The sequence below is a fragment of the Electrona antarctica genome (assembly GCF_951216825.1).
Source record: "Electrona antarctica genome assembly, chromosome: 16".
Lineage (NCBI taxonomy): Eukaryota > Metazoa > Chordata > Actinopteri > Myctophiformes > Myctophidae > Electrona > Electrona antarctica.
Window position 1 is genome coordinate 35,149,618 of NC_136797.1, and position 20,636 is coordinate 35,170,253.

General features: G+C 40.4%; 1 protein-coding gene across 2 annotated transcripts; it reads left to right on the forward strand.

Moving 5' to 3' along the window:
- Positions 1–403: 403 nt before the first annotated feature.
- On the forward strand, positions 404–19,041 carry dgcr2 (DiGeorge syndrome critical region gene 2). 2 transcript variants are annotated; one of them, XR_013791970.1, is made up of 11 exons: positions 404–1,051; positions 4,969–5,091; positions 8,672–8,758; positions 9,264–9,474; positions 10,762–10,838; positions 11,369–11,551; positions 11,940–12,143; positions 12,963–13,115; positions 13,618–13,854; positions 15,032–15,899; positions 16,341–19,041. XR_013791970.1 is itself a non-coding variant. In XM_079525032.1 (10 exons), exons 1-10 carry the CDS (start codon positions 970–972, stop codon positions 15,274–15,276), a joined length of 1,602 nt encoding a protein of 533 aa, XP_079381158.1. In that variant the 5' UTR covers positions 404–969; the 3' UTR covers positions 15,277–16,177. The 2 variants fall into 2 exon arrangements, 1 of the variants encoding a protein (XP_079381158.1); XM_079525032.1 differs by lacking the exon at positions 16,341–19,041 and having other exon boundaries at positions 15,032–16,177.
- The last annotated feature ends 1,595 nt before the right edge of the window (positions 19,042–20,636 follow it).

A 20,636-nucleotide genomic window follows, 5' to 3' on the forward strand; every position in this document is an offset into this window, starting at 1 on the left:
TGGTTGAGAAATGACAGTTACTGTGTCGGGGTCCCCAGGGGGTCACTCTACTGTACTGTCACACCCGAAATCATCATATATAGGCCCTACAGTTAGAGTGTGTGTTAGGACACAAGTGACACTTGGTTGTGAAAACCAAGCAAAAGCTATTCCGTGCTCGGACCGACCCAGCCAGCCAGGGACAGACCCAGGGACCGAGGGACCCACATAGGCTGTTCATAGGATTGGTTGCACCACTCAAAAACAGACTGTAAGAAAAAAAAGAAAGGCGAAAACGTATAAAGCCATCATAGGCCGATTTGATTTTGCAGCATAAGAAATTTGGCTTTTGGTTCAGATGCAGACAAACTCAGACAACACAGACATAATACAGCAGTTGTCCGTCCGTGCTTTCAGCCTGGCGGAGACTGATTATTCGGATCATGTGGTACAGTGGTGGAGGATTGGATCTAGTTGTACTGAACTCCTCCAGTTGATTAAATCAACTGCTCACACTGCATGTTTTACTGTGTATCAACTGTTGATACACAGTAAAACATGCAGTGTCAATTCAACCATTTGTACGGTAAATCTGAGAGAGTGTAAAGGATCCATTTGGTTAAAAGAACACTCGGTGTTTGAGTGTGTAGCCTGGCTGAGGCTGTGTTGCGTGTTTGGGATTGTTGTGATGGGAGGACGCAGCCATCTTGGTTCCAGACTGGCCAACGTTCAGCAAGAGGACGGACGGCGTAAAGCAGCCAGTTAACAGTTAACAACCTTATGGCTACATTAATATCATAAACAATGTGTGTCGCTACCTGGTAATAATAGCACGTTTTACACACTGGATTGGATGTCTTTATGAATGGATCTACGTTTTACTTGGCGTGGAGGTTTGTAGAGCCACATCGGACGACGTGCGGTGCGGTGCAGACCTCGGTATTTGTTTTTTTATTTCTAAGTAGAGGAGTTAATATGAATGGAGGATAAATGTTTCCGAAGGCTGACAACAGCAGTTTCGTCCTCCTCTCTCTTCTCTTCGTCCTCACGTTGACGGACCCACCACGGACAGGTACTGTCTGCACATAGGACTACTTCCCTAATATGTATGCAAGAGAGATTATTTACACATAAGAACGGCAGCTGCAGGCGAGGCCCGTTCATTAAAGCCTCGGTGCTCAAGTTGCTGTAATGCCTGTGCACAGTGATACCAGATCAGTACAGTCAGTCAGGTATCAATCCTACAGTGGTGAGTGAGTGGTCAAACTCAGAGACGAGCTCCAGTGTGAGGTATATGCAGGGTATATGCATCTGAAATCCATGCTCCAATTTGAACTATATTCACATGAAATCAGTTCTCCAAATCTAGACATATGCATCTGAAATCCATGCTCCAATTTGAGATGTATGCATCTGAAATGTATGCTCCGATTTGAGGTAATATGCAATGCATCTGAAATTCTGAATTCAGATGCAATCCATGCTCGAATTTAAATCTATGCTTCAATTTCAGATGTCATGGGTCCAAATAAGAGATATACATCTCAAAATTGCATGCCCCTGTCTTGTAGACCAGTGCTTAATTTGTCAACCTATGCATTATTGGATGCCCCCATGTCATACAATCAATCCATCATCTATGAGAGCCTGTGGGACCACAATCTACAATGTAAAATCTGTGTAAATGTAACTGAGAGAGCATAGAAATGGATTCCTGAGTTACAGACCCTTAAGGGTCCATTTGATTCATAACAATCAAATAATTTAGCTGGGGCCCCCCCTGGAATCCCCCCAAAAGCCCTGGGGGGCCCCGGACCCTACACTGAGAACCAGTGTCATACACAGTATATACAGTACAATGTTATCTAAGGTGACTTAATGACGCAATTCATGTCATGTGGCAGCCACTAACATCCCGCCTGTGCACAGCACTTTGATTTCTAGCCAGTTGCATTCTCTAACGTTTTCAGTGAAAACGTTTCCTTGAACCAATTGAGATCTTGAAATGCCCCCATTAAAAAAAGATAGATTACCTGGCTGGCCCTCAAATTCATGCATAGCTGTTCCTGTCCAGACAAACGGGCAGAAAGATTAGCCTACGATAACGATACGTCATTAGGCTATTAATCGACACATTTCCCTGATGTTTAACCTTGCTTCCAAATGCTACCCACTTTGAATCATTGGATTGTCATTGTACCAATTTGTTTGGCTCGGATAGGATGATTCTACAATACATGCATCATCTTGATGCATGGCAACATGCTCTTTAGTTTATTCTTTACTCTTCTACAGAAGGCAGTCAGCATTTAATACATTACTCCTTTTAACCTGTCATGTGATTTGCAGTGATGAAAGGATTGTTGACCAGGCATAAATCAAGTTAATTTACAGTAGCTGGGATGAATGATAAGATAACCTCTTAGTGGACCTATCCCAGGCATAATATATTTTAGTTGCTGAGATGAGAGTACATTGCTTGGCTGAACATGACCTGTTGTGTGGCCTGTGTTTTGAAACTCCACTGCCTGGTGTTTGGATAGATACCACTCTGGCTTTCAGAGTAAAGAAACTTCTAGTGTTCTAGTAGTGCACAAATAATTATATATCAATTTATGAATGAATGTGTGTGGGTAGGCCATTTTGGTTCTAATGTTGACATTTGAAAATTATGTAAAAGGTTTTGTTGGCCTGGCATTGGCAACAGGGGAAACATTATTGGAAATCAAACCTAGGTCATTGCTATTCCGATCAATTCACATAACTGTTTCTAGATCTGCTCTGCCCTGGGTGATGGGTATGGCTGTTATGACAATGCCTCTTGGCATGGTCCTGTCAGTTCAGCAGCCACAGTGAAAAAACAAAATCTACCCTACCACCACTATGATATTGCAATCTAATCTATGTGAGGTATCCTCAATGATATGGGTTGTCTTGGCTGCTTCTACACGTTTTGAGCAGATTTGAAATGAGGACCGACCAGGCAGCTGCAAGCCTTTACTTCCATACAAATACCTGAGAAGTAGGTCCAGCTGATAAACAGTAAGCTGTCTTAGTAGGTCTAAATAAGACAGGCTCCTGTCTTGGATTTAACTCCTTTATGGTACAGACTGTCACTAAACTATCGGTGCCCAAAGGTTTCTGCTTGGGTCGTCAACAGTGTTGTTTGGTACACAGATGGAACAACAATCACAGTCTTGAAATAGTTTAAACCTATTATATTTTAAGTGTAGTCTATTAGGCCTTCTGTTTAAGCAAACAAAGGCATTGACATACTTCTAATCTATTTTCTGTTAGTGAAGTATATGCCTTTCCGTCTAATCAGTAAGTAAGGGCATTATCGAATGAGTCTGTGTGGTCCAGACAGACAGAGTAAAAATTACCACCTGAATCCCTTGAACAGATGGTTTAGCCACTTGAATCCTAGAGTACCTATTCTGGGGGGAATATTTGCCAAAATGGCAGATCCAAGGTGTCGCGACAGGTTGTGAGCTTAGCCTTGTAGATCAGCTATTTTCAGCTATTTAATGTGCCCATGGGACTACGGTCAACTAAGTATACTCCCTAATAAGAACAGTGACAAAATTGCAGAAACACATTCACATTCATTGTAGGGTTGAATCTCTTGACTTGGCACATACTAACTTGGTCAGTAGCACAGTAGCAAAATCTTCCACTCAGGCCTTCAGTTTGACACAGGTTTTATTGTTAATTAATCTAGAAAGGGGACCCATTGAAATCAGGGTAGTTCATCCTATTCTATCTATCTTATTTGTTTCAGGTCCACGGCTAACTCTGGCAAGATTATTGTCAGGTAAGCAGTATCCTTGTAGTTAGTGTCCATTGCAAATTTATTTGTATATAGTACAATTTTCAATTCCATGTCTGTAGAGTGTACCCTGCATACTCGTCCCTTCAGTTTGAACAGTCGTTGGTAACAGCTTTTGGCTTTTTATTTTGTTTGTTTTTTCCCCTCCGCTTTTTTGCAATGGTCACACAGTTTATTTAGTGAGATAAAGAGTCAAATGGTATTCATTGAAACAGCTGTGATTGTTCTACCATCTCTGTTTGGGCCCCCAGCCACAAGAACTCTCTGACCATGGTTTGAAATGTGAGGCAATGTTAAATCCTGTGTTTTAAAAAAAAAAGGTAATTAGGATAATAACATAATGTATATTACCATATTATTGACGTGTCATTGAATAATAACTTTGATTCAGCAGTTCACTCTTTCTTTGAGTTTCCAAAATACGTTTGTTTGCCATCTGTAGATAAACATCCACTGGAGCACCTAATTTATTGATTGATTGAATACTTTAGACAGAAATGCAAACAGCATGAGGTACAGTCAGACATTTAGGTTAAAAGGTTAACACAAAAAAAGTTGTTGACTTGTTTTCATTGTGGTCCTATATTCAATTCATCAACATAGCATAAAAATAACACATACATAACATCACATTTTCTTAACACAAGCTATAATTTGAACTAGCAAATACCTCAACAACTAAAGGGGACACAATTATTTTTTATATCAGTTTGAGACTCTTATACCAGATCACTTATCATGTGAGGCTTGACACAGACATTGTGATTCTGTGGCATGTCTTATGTTAATCACACATGGCACAGAGATGTTGACCCACTTAACACAGACTCTGCCTTACTAAGGCATACAAAAATAAACAGATCAGCCTATAGGGGCATATTGGTCAACCATTATTGGTCTATGGCTAGCAAAGCCCTGTTGCTGTTGTAGCTCAAAGGTCATTTGTTAGAGATCTGCATAGCGTGGATGACTGGATGTGCTTGCTTTGTTTTGATTATCTCTTCATTGTACTTTGGTGTTTAGGAAAATAGTACATGAACACAACCATGTTTTCCCTTTCCCTTATTCAGGCATCTGCAGAATTTGTATTTGTATTTGCTTTCTGTAGAGCATAATGATGTCAGAAAGTGTACATACCAACATCATATGTTGTGTTTTAGGGCGGCGCTGCAACCCTGGGGAGTTTGCCTGCCGCAGTGGGACGATGCAATGTATCCCAATGTCCTGGAAGTGTGATGGCTGGACAATGTGTGAGGACAAGAGTGATGAGATGGACTGTCCCCGTGAGTACAACACATTTAAGACATTGATTACCTATATTGATTGATTGATTCATTGAAACGATTCCAATAGGAAATATTCTGAAACCATGACGACGATCAATTGAAAAAGTGAATCAAATCAGTCATGGACATACTTGTCTAGACACTCGAATGTATTCTGAGGCGTTCTGTTCCTGATTTGATGTAGTGGTCCATTTGAGGTGAGCTTAGATATTGCAGTTGTGTGTTGCTGCCAGTGATGGAAATCCTATTGTTTCTCATTAAAACCGGGAAAGCATGATCTGTCATTTTAGATCTTTGCGTTGGCTATTCCAAATAGCAGATATACAAGCTCATTTCGTGCCACGTTGCTATTTTTTTACATTTTAGAAAAATCTTGAAAGTGTGAGAATACTGATTTAGAATGCATTTGTAGAATCTGCCTCAGGACAGGTCTTAATGGGTTAAATCCAGTGAGAACTTATCCCTGGATCTGTGACCACATAATGGGAATGAGAGGATTGAGAACACCATGTGACCTCCATACAGCAGCAGCAGCATGTGTCAATATTGCACCTAATTTATGTACGTTGTTGTGTTACCGTGTCGCTTGCCAAAAATAACTGATTCTCAACCTACAAATCTGCTAGTTTTGTTTTGTGACACAGGCATGCAATGTAGTGTATATATAATTAGAGGATTGGGCTTTAATGTTCAGAGTTAAGTTTTGTCCATGTTTTGAGTACCCATTGTTGAGTTGACAGTCACAGAACTATGTTTATGATCAGTTGCTTAAGTTTTGAGAAAATCAATAAGCCCAATTCTATTAGTCTATTTGTCTATTTTTCTTGACAGCTTGTCTGTCATTGAGTTCACATCAAAACAATAATATAGTAACATAATTCGTTATTGGCTTTACTGAAGATGTTCTTATTGTCCTCAATGTTAAGTAAAGATGACCAAAAAGATCTGGTTTATTTTACTTTGGTGTCTAATGCAAAGGTGATGAATTGTTTTAGCCCCTTAAACAGATCGCATGTATAAAAACACCATTGATTACATTATAGGAAATAATTGTTGCTGTAACAAAACCTTGGAATCAACATTCAAATACAGACCGTTAAAATTATAGCATCTAGTCAAGATTAACACTGTTTGTTTGTTTTTCACCCATATTAACAAAGAATGCCTCCACCACAGTACTATGCCACCAAATGGAGTACTGTCCAAATTACTTTTGTAGAATGTATCTAGGGGATTCATATACATCCAAGATAGTACTAGTACTAAGGATTCCTAAACCATTTAAGACAAACAATATTGTACTGTTTGCTGATGGATGAGAATATGATATGGTTCTGCTTTATTCTTCCTCATAACTATGGCATCTTCCTTTTCTTTTTTTGCATGCACAGCATGGGTGCTGTTAGTTGGAAAATTAAATGAATAAAAGGAGAAGCTACACACTCCTGTACATACAACTTTACAAGTGATATATTTATGTTTTGATTGTTTTGCCCATAGCTAGACAGTTGGTAACACATTTGTCATTTCAATAATCTAAAACAGGGCTTGACAGACAGTAGGGCTGCATGATTCTTGCTAAAATCACAATTTTACTCCGTAAGAATTTAGACACCATTCTCTCACACAATTCTTATTTTTTCAGTAAAAACATTTATTGCACTCTTAGTCTTACAGTAAACATAAGGTGCATCCCCTGGACATGAATGACACTAGTACTGTATGTTGCAGGGTCTTACCCCCAATCCAACATTTGATACTGAGTGCCAAGCAGGCATTGGGGTACAATTTGTATGGTCTTTGGTATGACTCGCCTGGGGATTAAGCCCATGACCTCCAAATCTCAGGGCGAACACAACACACTGACCACAAAGCCACCGAACTGAGCACTGCTTGCAAATTATGACTCCTTGTAAATCCACACTGGAATGTGCTCCTTTCACTTCTGCTCTCATGGAACTGTCCTTTTAGTTTAAGGAACTTTATTATTTTATAATTCGCAGTAGTATGCTGCAGAGCAGACAGCACAACATACGCGTTTCGGTGTATAGCCTTCGTCAGCGTTGCATGCTGTAAACAACGGAAGTGTCACATTTATAGTGTCCGTAGGTGCGACACCTTCCCCTGTCCGTGTCGATAAACAACATTTAGCCAACAAGAACCTAAAAGTGATATTGAGACGGATTGGAGTCGTGCAGGCTTCCTTGCTTTTTTTTCTTTTTTTGAAATTATGTTTTTATTTTGGTCATCGTGTACAAGCATAATAATGAACAACTACATCATGAGATCAAGTGCATTACAATCATATATATATATATAAAGGTATATTTCCCATGTTCTCAATGGTGACCAAAGTTACAACATTTTCTTTTTTTTTTGGAACAAAAAAAACGAACAAACAGGAAAAAACAAAAAAGACGAACATCTGGGCAGCTCTGAAGGGAAAAGGGGGAAAGGAGACGCCTTCACAAACCTACATTACACTTATTTGAAAACAAGTACAGGGTCATACATTCAGCAAGTTACAATAAAAGAAAGGAAAAGAGAATAAAACATAAAAATAAAAGAGAGGTATAGGATGAGCGATAGCAACACAATACTTTGTTTTTCTTTATTCAGCAAAAGTGCGATATATTCAGTCCATTTAGTCCAGATCCAGAAGAACTTTTCTTCCTGAGATCTGAGTGAGTATGTCAGTTTTTCCATCTTGTATATATCATGAGTTATCTCGATCCATTCTTCTACTGTGGGTGGTTGTGGTTGCATCCACCTTCTAGTGATAGCCTTCTTGCTAGCCACCAGGAGGGTCAGAATTATTTTTTTTATCGTTACTATCAAATAAGTCATATGGGAGGTTTCCTAGGTATAAGGTATCAAACTGGAAGGGGATGTCGATCCCAAACATCGCTTCTAAATGATCACGAATTTCCTTCCAATATGTATCTAGAACTGGGCATTCCCAAAACACGTGAAAATGGTTCGCTGCATTTTGATTGCATGATCTCCAGCAGTCTACTCCTGTACCTCTGTATCTTTTTTGCAGGGGTGTTATAAAATACCGTATATGATTTTTCCAATTAAATTCTCTCCACATATTTGAACATGTTGACTCCCATAGCGATTTGCAAGTTTTCTCCCATTCTTCTTCAGTTATAGTGAAATTCCCTTCTCTTTCCCATTTTTCTTTTACATATATCGTATTTTCAGTCGTGTTCTGCTGGAGACCATTATACAGTCTAGAGATAATCCTACTGCATGTAGGAGAGTCTCCTGCTGACAAAAACACCCTCATGAGGTCTGAAGCCTCCAAAAGGCTTCCTTGCTTTTAAGATTTGAGACAATGCAAATAGACTTGAATGAGGTGAATATTTCATTGTGTGGTTTGCTTTATATTGTGCAGAATGTGCACGACTGACAAGGAGAAACGAGAGAGTAGCCAGCACCGTTGAGTACAGTCTGTGACTTCTGTCTACTAGCCACTTTCTTGTAGAGATGTTTAGTTTGAGGAAATGCTCTGCCCAAAAGTTCTCAGCATGCCAACTTAATTTGTTCCACTTCTCAACCTATTCTTTCACAGCTATGAAGGAGGAGAGGGTTCGCTTTAGCAATGGCTATGACCCAGTTGAAGATGTCATTGGTGTGGCGCAGCCTGTGCGCTTTAACAGTAAGAATGTCCCCAATTAATTAATTAATTTTACTTCACAAACATTACAGTGTACTGTTGAGGTTTGCCTGAGGTTCCCTTGAAAGTATAATATTGTCGCTGTCACGCAACCGTACCCATATTTCATGTTTTTACGATTATGATTATTTTCTGCCCTATTTTATATTGTATGACAGTGTCACACTGTAGCGATGCAGAGATTGTATATTGGCTATATTTGCTTTAAAAAGAAAAAGAAAAAACCTTGTAATGAATATTAAAATTAGTCTGTCTGTGGGTTTTATAAATATTTAACCAATGAAAAGTATTAAGAATAGCTTGAGAAAGAATTATATGCAACTACATTCCATAGTCCATTGGAACACAGGTTCTTTTTCCATTACGTGAAAAGTAACTTTTGGACGTTTTCTGCCCGACAGCGCAGAGATATATACAGTATTTCTTTTTCACCCTACATTGATTTGGCAGACTGCAGTGCAAACATATCGTCCTAATCTCTTTACAGAGAAGTGTCCCAGTGGGTGGCACCACTATGAGAAGACAGCCAGCTGCTACAAAGTGTACCTAAGGAAGGAGGACTACTGGCAGGCTGTGGATACTTGTCAGAAAGTCAACGGCTCACTGGCTACCTTTGTTACCAATGAGGAGTTGCAGTTCATCTTGAAGATAGAGGTGGACTTTGATGATAAGGTCTGCGAGCGCAGAGACCAGTGCAAGTAAGTCTTTATGCTTTCATCTGCATATCCATTGATGTCAATATGTGGTTAAGTTTAATAAAAGAGATGATTTGAATAAATTATATGCCACAGGACACGTGTAGAGGAATTAATGTTGACAGAAACACACACACACACACACACACACACACACACACACACACACACACACACACACACACACACACACACACACACACACACACACACACACACACACACACACACACACACACACACACACACACACACACATTTTAAATGGTTTACTTTATGCCTTACATAAAGAGCAAAGACTCTGGCTGAGAAGTGACAGGCATTATGATTTAGTACAATTAGTAGTCCATACCTGGCAATGTGCGCAGCCAAACCATATGCATGCTTTTGAATTATGCACTCAGTATGCATAGTTTAAGTTTTGGACAGTGATTTAATCGTAATGGCGTGCTAATAACACAATGTTGATTCGAACAGTGCACGTGTCAATGTGCATGCTAGTGTGCTATGGAGATGATAGTCCAAAGCAGTGGTTGCTCCCACTTTGTGGAACGCCCTGCCATTTGGATAAAAAAACGCAGAGTCTGTCGACGGTTTTAAGAACTTGTTAAAAACGTACTTATTTCGTAAGCATTTTATCTTATGACGTGTTTTACTTATATTTGCACATCATTGTTTTGCTTTTCTAATGTTTTTGTTTTGTTTTGCCCTTGCTTTTTATGATTGTTTTACCTTGTTGACCACTGTACAGCACTTTTGTAACATTGTTTCGAAAGGTGCTCTATGAATAAAATGTACTTACTTACTTACAAAGCCCCCCGCGTATACGTTTGCAGCATCTGTAATCCCATAGCCTGAACTCCTGAAATCAAGGTCACGTGCTATCAATCAAAATAGATAAATTGAAGGATGACTATTGATTTGGCAGAATAGGACATGGGTGGGCAATTCTGCAATGAGAGCTCGTAATACCTACACGCCATTTTGTCATAAAAAAAAAGTCTCCTCATAGACTAAAAGTGATAGTGATTGATTCCCAGTGATTTAAGACGGGAAACCAGTTGCATTGTTCTTGGGTTTTTTTTAACACCGTAAGCTAACTGTTGACAATCATCAGCACCGAGCCACACTGCATGACCATGGCACAAAATGTCTGACACGGTCAGAACTCTGTTGTAGCCTACAAGAGCGTTAATACATAGCCATCCTTGACCCCCCACCCCCAAATTAAGTGGTGATATGTTTACGTGATTATTTATAAGATGATCATGTTATGATGTGATTCTTTAGGTTTTGGGTTGGCTACCAATACGTGATCACCAATCAGAACCACTCCCTTGAGGGTCGCTGGGAGGTCGCATATAAAGGTATTTCAAGTCAAGTTTCTTTATATACTGTAGCACATTTCTCACTCAATGTGCTTATTTCAAGCCAGGAGGGCACTCGAAACCACTCAAACCAGTAGCCTCACTCCTCCTCAGGCATTATATTCTCAGTTCAGTGGTTCTCAAAGTCCTTGAGGGGGTTCAAGCTGGTTCCAAGAAAATGACTTAATATCGTATCAAAATCGATGTAACCACCTTAAACCAGCGTTTAAGGTGGTTGCAGGAGGAAAAAAAAGATGAGCTCTACAAGCTCATGGCGCATTGTGAGCTTGTAGATCTGCCATCTAAAAACGAAATGTTCATTATTTGGAGTATTTCTGAATGGGGCCATAAATACATGAATTCCTCCCTACATCGCAAGGAGTTTTAATTCATATATTGTTCATGTTATTGTTTCTGGATATTGCACTGTACTGATTTAATGTCACTGGTTTTGTGTGCCTGTAGTCAGTTTGCATTTATTATACATTTTTGGAAATATAATGCTTATGTTGTTATCCTTTTCTTAAAAGGGCCGATGCAAGTGTTCCTGCCACCCGAGGGCCTTCCTAAATTTGGGGAGGCATCCCCTACACAGGACACTGTCTTCTGTGCACAGCTCCAGCGTTTCCAGATCAAAAACATGAATGAGCGTGGCCTGCACAGTTGGCATGCTGAGAACTGCCACAAGAAGTTCCCCTTTCTTTGCAAGAGGAGTATGTGTTTTGGCCTTCAGAAGGCATTTATCTAGACTTAAGCCTGAGTTTAACCTAATTTATGCTCCGCCAAGTGCCGGAAATAGCAGACATACAAGCTCACAAAGTGTCGCATCCGTGTAACGTTGTGAGCTTTTCAGCTATTTTCGATGAATCAGGCTTTATACTTAGTCCAGTACGTGTGTTGCCCACCAGAATTGCCCGATCTACAAGCTCTCGACACGACACCCTGCGAGCTTGTAGATCAGATATTTCCAGTGCGCAACTAAGTATAACTTGGGCTTGAGTCAGCGTTATGTTTTTTCATAGTTCTTTTGTCTTACACTTGACATTTATTTCTAACACTTGACATTTATTTCTAACACTTGACATTTATTTTCTCTAACAGGGCAAACATGTGTGGACATAAAAGACAACGTCGTAAACGAGGGCTATTACTTCACCCCGAAGGGTGATGACCCATGTCTGAGCTGCACGTGTCATGATGGCGAGCCAGAGATGTGTGTGGCAGCACTGTGTGAGCGGCCGCAGGGCTGCCAGCACTTCCGCAAGGACCCCAAGGAATGCTGCAAGTTCACCTGTCTAGACCCAGGTACTTCCACAGCTTAAAACTGTATTTCACATTATTGACAGTTAGGGCTGCACCTATCGGTTAATTAACAACCTACCTGGCCTGTGCTCCTAGGAGCACTTTTTTTTTTGTTAACTCTCTTTCTCTGTCACAATGGTTTCACCCCTTCTTTCAAGATTTGCCTATTGGCATGACTTTTTGCCATGCCAGGGTTGGAGTGAGTGGTATTGGCTAAACAGAGGGGACTGTGGGTCCTTTTGGTTGCTAATGCTGGATGTTAATAGTTTACAAAAGTTAGATTAAAGATGGGAAATAGTTTTTCCAAGTTAAAAAAGAATTAATAATGAGCAATTCTTGTGCAAGTCTCACAAGGTGGAGCTCACAAATGAATATTTCTTTCACTAACAGCTCTGTTATATTTTTGTTTTTTTGTGCTATGACCTTTGAGAATTTATTTAGTGAATGTAGTTCAGTAAAACTACATTATTACTACATTCTTCTTTTATCTGTGCATTGACCCCTAACAAAATGTATTTTGGTTAACTGCATTTATCTTTTACACCTGTAAACATTATGTGAAATGAATTACTTGATAATGAATTTAATTAATGATAGAATGGACCACAGAAACAAACCGGTGAGCTGCTGAGTGGAAAATCAGATTAAAACGTGTCATGAACCAAAATGTTTCATGCATTCAGAGACCAAATGAAATGAATCATTATGAAGAATCTAAAATGTACTCATTTGGTTAACATGGGATTGTTTTGTAATTGCTGTAAATGCAGTAGGCATCTGAATTAAGATTAAGAAAATGTGTGTGCCTTTTCTCTTCTCCAGATGGAAACAGTTTGTTTGACTCCATGGCTAGTGGGATGAGGCTGATTGTCAGCTGTATTTCCTCCTTCCTCATTCTGTCTCTGCTGCTGTTCATGGTGCACAGGCTCCGCCAGCGAAGACGCGAACGCATTGAAACGCTCATCGGAGGAAACTGTGAGCATGGAGCCTATTGCAGACTCGCACAAACCTCACATTTCTATGGCATGTAATGAGAGATTTCAGCCTGTCAGCAGCTGTTTATGTAGACACCTCATTCCAGACTGGCCATAGCAAACACCACAAGTTTGTTTTCTCCATCCTTTCTTTCCTACATCTCTGCTGTCAAATGGAGCAAAAATAATCAATAACAATAATGATGCTGGGACACCCAATAGCCAAACGGTTAGGGTGCATGCCACATGGGCGTAAAATACGTTATTCCAAATGCCTTATTCCTTGCCGGCCAGTGTGTTTGCTCTGTGTCATTCCCTTGCTTGCTGTCAGCCTTTCCTGCCTCTCTTCTCGCTGTCAAAATAAAGAAGAAATTATATTTAATAATTATGCTTGTACACAGATTATTGTAAATGTCCTCCTTGTAAATATCTTGTAAATGTCCTTCAACATTGCTGTATCTTCCTCATCTGCTGTGCCTTTTTCATCTGCTCTCCTTCCTCAGTGCATCATTTCAACCTTGGGAGACGAGTCCCAGGCTTCGACTACGGCCCGGATGCATTTGGCACTGGCCTCACTCCACTGCACCTGTCCGACGATGGAGAAGGGGGCGCTTTTCATTTCCAAGAGCCTCCACCGCCATACGCAGCCTATAAATACCCAGACATCCAACACCCTGATGACCCCCCTCCTCCGTATGAAGCCTCCATTAACCCAGACAGCCTCCTCTATGTGGACCTGGGTAGGCCCAAATTGCTGTTTAAACACCATTTTATATTTGGGCTATTCGAATATAGCCATTCCACAATCTCACAACTTGAGAGTGAGCTTGTAGATCGGCGATTTTCCAATAATTGTGAAGAGTTTCAAGAAATCTTGAAAATGTGTGAAACGTTGATGAAAAATAGTTACACTAGGGTTTAATGTGACTAAACGAAGTAGTATTATTTACAAATATGATAAATACAAAGGGAAGTTTCCTTGTGGGTGTTGATTCATAAGGCATACTTTAGAGCTGGGTGATATATTGAAGATGGACAACATGATATCCCAGACAATATGTTTGTTTCTATCACAATGTTGATATTGTTGCTGTCGGGCAGAAACCTTGTATCTCCTTATTTTGACTTTGTTCATAAATTAATGCACTACATTGTCATACAAGACCAATTAACACTTTAACTTCTAAACACGACTTGCCCGAGTTAATTAATTGTAGAACAGCTTCACTGCTTCATTGTTTAATCCACGTTTTAAGTTTAAGTTTAAGTTTGAAGTCATACTTTTCTACACTACAACAAGCGATTACGCCGTTTTAAAGTGGATTTTCATGACAAGCAAATCAGCGGTTGGTGCAGTGGCTGTTCAAATGTAACTTTAAACCTAAGCAGGGAGGCTTGAAACACGGCAGTTTAATCAACGCAGTCTAAGTGTTAAAAGTACAAACAAGCTTATGACTAAAAATAACTACATTGGATCAGTTGGAACATGGGTAGTTTTTTTTCTTCTTTTTCCTGAAAGGAAATTGCCTGGCCCTAGGATAGATAGCCCAGCAAGATCAAGTCAAACCAAGACTAGTCAGATCTGGCCCAGAATATCACCTGATTTCAACCAACATAAATTCTGCTCACTAAGACAGATGTCCCTGGATGAATCGGAGAGAGTCCGATCGAGGCCAGATCAACTTAAGTCATATCATAACTGGTCAGATCTGGCCCAGATTAAGCTATATTATTTCAATTGGTGAAGATGTCCTGGAAATGACGTAAAGAACATCCCCATATGGGCTGTGATCTGGCCTAGTCCTGAACGTCACCGGAGTCACTGGGGGACGTCATCATAACGTCATCATGACGTCATTTGGCTTGCTGGGAGTAATTTAGCTAGCACTGATACGTGTCCTCTCTTGGTTCATTCAGGGCGTAATGGAGTGTCAATGATGCCAAGCCAGATGATTGCCATGGTGGATGGGATCCAGGTAGCCAACCCAGACGCCACTGTCCCTGTGACAGACTCAGTGCCATCTTGTCAGCAGCGCGAGGATTCCATCGACAGCAGCACCCTACTGGTGGGACCTGATACCCCCACCGGTGGTCCCCCCAACCCCGCCGACTCCACGCATGCAGACTGCAGTAGCAGCTCCTCCCTCAGCACTGTGGTATAGGAACTGTGGATGGGCAGAAAAAAAATCTGCATTCTGAACTTACGGCTGGGTAAGGCTGGATATGGCTGGGTAAAGATTTGGGCAGTGGGTTGACTGCAAAATTGCAAATGAGAGGATTTTTATACAGTTTGTACATATCATGTTAGCAGAAAGGAATAGCTTTGTACCTTAGCTGTCCAATCAAGTCTCTGTACTCTGATGCAACCTACAGTACTGACCAGTTGGCCTTGGAGACATGGTGAGTGAGTCAGAACAAGACAGTTTTTCTGCCTGGTGGTCGAAACGACATGGCAATCTGAGGGAGCGTAAAGGACTATTTCTGTACAAAGAAGACTAACACTACGAGGGGCAAGACTGCACATTTGCTTCTAGTTTCCATTGGACAAAGCTTTTGTGCTTTTGAAATGTCTGCGATTCAGACTCATGTTCAAGATGCCCTGATCATGTAAATACTCCTCCAGGTCTGTGCCTGTTGATTTTGTTGTACTTGTTTGTCAGGTTCCAACACAAGGTAATAATGAAAGCGCAACAGTCACACCAGCATTTGTTCCTTGTGATTTTTGTCTGCGTCTTGCCACTGTTGAAAAGAACATGCATTTTCGACTCCCCGTTATATCATGTAGGCCAGGGGTGGGCAACTGGCGGCCCGGGGGCCACATGCGGCCCCCACCTTCACTTAATGCGGCCCTCAGGTTAATGTCAGAATACTGATATAATATTGGTTTCAGCTGATTACAATTCCACAACATGCAAACCCGCTTTAATTACTTCAGTCTAAATTAGTAGCTCAATGCTTCAACACACGTATAATTAAAGGCATTTGAAATTACATAAAAATGTTAATTTTCAGGATTCCAATTCGAAAATAGCAAAAAATAATGCAAGATTTCAATTCGAATATAGCAAGAATAGCCGATCTACAAGCTCAAAACGCGTCGCAGCGCGACGCGTTTTGAGCTTGTAGATCGGCTATTTTTGCTACGACAGTAATATATGGCCCTAGGGAGTGAGTGTGGAAATATAGTGGCCCTCTCCATCGTCAAAGTTGCCCACCCCTGATGTAGGCCCACTCATTAGCCCTCCGTGCTGCAGTGTGTCTTGAGATCAGGATTTCTACGCCCCGAATGAAGTACTTTTTTCTCTCAATTTCTTATCAGTGTGATTATATCAAGCCACGTTTGGGGTTTATAGCCCACATTTGCAGTGGGGGACAGGTTTTGTAGTTTTGAGACTTCAAGCGAGAGGTTTGTTAAACTTGCACACATGAGGTATGGTTAGTACTGGTCCAAGCTTACTTCTCTTTTGCTAAAATGATTTAAAGAATGTTGCTTCCCCCCCTCTTTCCCATGGTCAATGTTTTTATTTCTTTGCTGATCATTTATGACTTTTAGACTGTAAACTTGGGCAAAAGCTGTTAGGAATTTATGTCCGTTGTAGTTTGTCCCACATTTTAGAAAAGGGATTGTATCCCATTATAAGATTTGAAATAACCACTTACACAATGTAACTGTTTCACTCAATGAGAAATATGCAGTTACTACCTGTCTACCTTTTGTTATTTTACATTGTAAGTCTTTACTTAATAGCCATCTTTAATATTTCAACATGAAATGTTTGAGATGCACACCCCTTCATTAGGTTTTCTTTACTTTTGTTTATTTTTTCGGGGGCGGGGGGTGTATGCCTTTACTAATATTGCTGAACAAATTTAGCCTATTTTACAACTATCTGATTTTATTTATTTATTTTTGATGCTGCCCATTAATCTATGATGCATTGTTTGTGTATGATGGTATATTTCTCATCTCAGTTGCTTGGGTAGTGTATGTGGTGAAGATTACTATACTGGATATTAGCTGTATACCATTTATGTTTGGTGTTGATGGGTCATCTTTCTAGTCTGTTCATGGGAACGACCTATCATGAAATATGTTTTAAGGATATTTAAAAACAAATTAGACTCCATTGCGACAATCAGATATGATTCACTCAACAGGTGGAATAAAGTTTTAAGGAGTTTAAGAAGACCCTGTTCAGCTTTGCCGTTATATTTGTTCACCTTTCGGCCAAATAATTGGAAAGGATTTATTGACTGGTGTGTAAAAGCAAAGCACAAATGCTCCTCGGAGGGTGGTCACCCCGCTGCCAAATGTATACTGACCCTCTTGTCAAGATACACACTGACTCTGCGCTTGAGTCACTTCTGTGGAAACCTTAGTTAACCACTTGAAGCCTGGCGTCCCTATTCTAGAGCGAACATTCAGCGACAATTTGCAAGTTGTAGATCGCCTATTTTTGGCAAAGATTTGTCCACTGTCAGGCAAAAAACCCTTGTATCTTTTGTTTAGTTTTTTCACATAAATGTATGTCCTACTTCGAGTGTCATGTAAACGTTTTTTGAGCTTGTTATTTTCGGTATTTCTGAACAATGTTGTTCCATTTCCTGACATAAGGTTTCCACCTGACGGTGATGAGGTTTATGTGGTTAAATTGATCACCACCAGCACTGAAGTGGCTTATGATCTACCTTGAGAAAAAGCAGCATGTGTGCTTGTGAGAAAATCCCCAGTGTCCGGGAATGCCACTCTGGAAGTGTTAAGAATTGACCCATAAGTTGACCCCCGTAAACTGTGCTGGACAGTGTCCCCCATGTTTGAATGTACTACTGTAGTGTATTGTTATAGCATTCTTTGATGCTACTATACGTAAGTAAATAGATCAGGAAGATGCAGGACTCAACCGTCAGGATTCAAACTTCATTCTTTATTGTAGGTGTCATTACAACACAGTGTAACAGCATCTCCGCGTCCCACCTCCTACATCAATGTCCCACACACTTATATTGACGGGCAATGTCCACAACGGTAACAGCAGATGGTCACTAGGCTCTCTCCTTACATGGAGACATTAGTGACTTTGCCTAGTTTAAGATATTTGTAAATTGATTGGGGTGAGTCGAGTCAACAGGAATCGAACAACAGGTGATGATTAGCTGATTTAGCTCCCTTGCAGTCTCATGTTTTTTGACGTTAAATGATCTGAATTTTTTAACTGAAACCTCGGTTTAACGTGTGTGTGTGTGTGTGTGTGTGTGTGTGTGTGTGTGTGTGTGTGTGTGTGTGTGTGTGTGTGTGTGTGTGTGTGTGTGTGTGTGTGTGTGTGTGTGTGTGTGTGTGTGTGTGTGTGTGTGTGTGTGTGTGTGTGTGTGTGTGTGTGTGTGTGTGTGTGTGTGTGTGTGTGTATATATTAGAAAATTCATAGAATAAGAATTAGACTGTGAAACAAGTCTAACAAATGCAATAAATGTACAAACATTGACAACAAAAAGCTGGGTTGTAATGAGACCTACAATAAAGAATGCAGTTTGAATCCTGACGGTTGAGTCCTGCATCTTCCTGATCTGTTTACTTACTTATAGTAAAATCAAAAACTTCCATAACGGTATGTACCATTATTATTTTTTGCATTCTTGTGTTGGTCCTCAGAATTAGTTCATATAGTTCATATTTGGCATAGACAATCCATTGTGGATTACCCAAGGAAAGCAAGTCTAATGAATCGTTACGTAATGTTTGCATGTGTGTATGGGAGCTTGTCTACTGGTGTGGATTGTGTTTTTTGGATCAAGTTACTTTTTCGGTTTTTATTTTATTTTTATTTTTTTACAACATGGTTTTGGACCTATGGTGCATGTATTTATCTTTGGGCATGCTGTGGGATTTTTCTTTTTTTCTTTTTTTTTTTAATTAAAAATAATTCATCTAGGTTCAGGAGTAGCTCTCAAATACTAGTATAATAACTCCATATGCATTGAAAACCACTCACAACCCAAACTGCAGCACTTACACTTAAGTTTTATCATAGACTATGGTGGTGCAACATCTATTTTTGTGTTTATGTATAATACAACAAATGATGTGAGTGATTGTCCTTTATTTCATAGCTTTTAAATTGTACAATGTTTTGTTCGCAGGGGGAGGGGGGGGGGGGGGCTTGTATTTTTCTGAGGTAGATGTACATCTAATCAAATGCCAAATAAATTTGACCATGGACAACATCTGTGTCAGCAGGAATGGAACATTCATATCGACATTTTGGCTGTTTAATTGTACTAGATGGAATCCTTTATTGGTCCCACAGGGTAAAAATCAGTCGCCCAGAGACAGCACAGCAGTTAAGAGCTAGTTACAGGTAAAGAGGTAAAGACTCAAGAGTAAGGAAGAAAGTATTGTCATATACAGCAATACAAGGGAAGAAAAAGAAGAAGTACCGGAAATGGAACAACAGTATATACCTATACCAGGGGTTCTCAACGTTTTTGGCCGGGGACCCCCGAAAATGCTTTGGCAACGTCTCGGGACCCCCGCCCCGCCCCCTCCCGACCCCCAATATAAATTGACTGCTACAATAACCTTAAACCATTTTGGGCGGGAACCCCTTTTGGTGTTTTAAGCATTGTTATAATTTAGCTATTTAAAAATAGCAGATCTACAAGCTCATAGCTCGCCACCGAGTGGCGCGCTACGAGCTTGTAGGTCTTTTTTTTTTTTTTTTTGGAAAATAATTTGGGGACCCCCCAAAATAATTTGGCGACCCCCCGAGGGGTCGCGACCCACGGGTTGAGAACCCCTGACCTATACAACTATCCTGCATTGTGCAGGAAATCAAACGAGGTGTCTCACCGTATGTCGTCCTGCACTGGTATGCAGGAAGCAACAACACAAGCTTCCAGTGTCTCACATGAACCTCAACCCTATACCAACTATCTTCTGGACATGTCGTAATTTGCTAATATTCCGCGAAAATAGCAGATCTACAAGCTTACAACATGCAACAACGTGACACATTTGTTTTTTTTTTAAAGATATTTTTTTGCGGCTTATGCCTTTTTATTGGTTTTTGAAGGGACAGACAGTAGGCTGACAGGAAACGGGAGAGAGTTGGGGGAAGACATGCAGTAAAGGCCGTGTCGGGCTCGGGAGTCGAACCCGCGGCACACTGCGACTGGATTACCAGTCGGGTGCCCAGACGGTTACGCCACCGCCTGGGCAACGTGACACATTTGTGAGCTTGTATTTTCGGTCTAGAGATTTGGTGTCGGGTGAAAAAAAGGAAGGATAGACCCTAGGGGGGACCCCAGTCAACAAAGTTTATAGTGTTTAAGTGATTAAGTATGTTGAAACCTACATGGATTTAGTGTCAAGTGTCTGTGAGCCATTTGACTTAAAGGAAATCCCTCAGTCTTAAGTGACCAATGTGGGAAATCCCCAACAGTGGTCAGTGCGACCCCCATAGGGAGAAAATTAAATTCCTGGAACTTATTAGATACGTTTCAAAAATGATTTCAAGAAAATGGATAT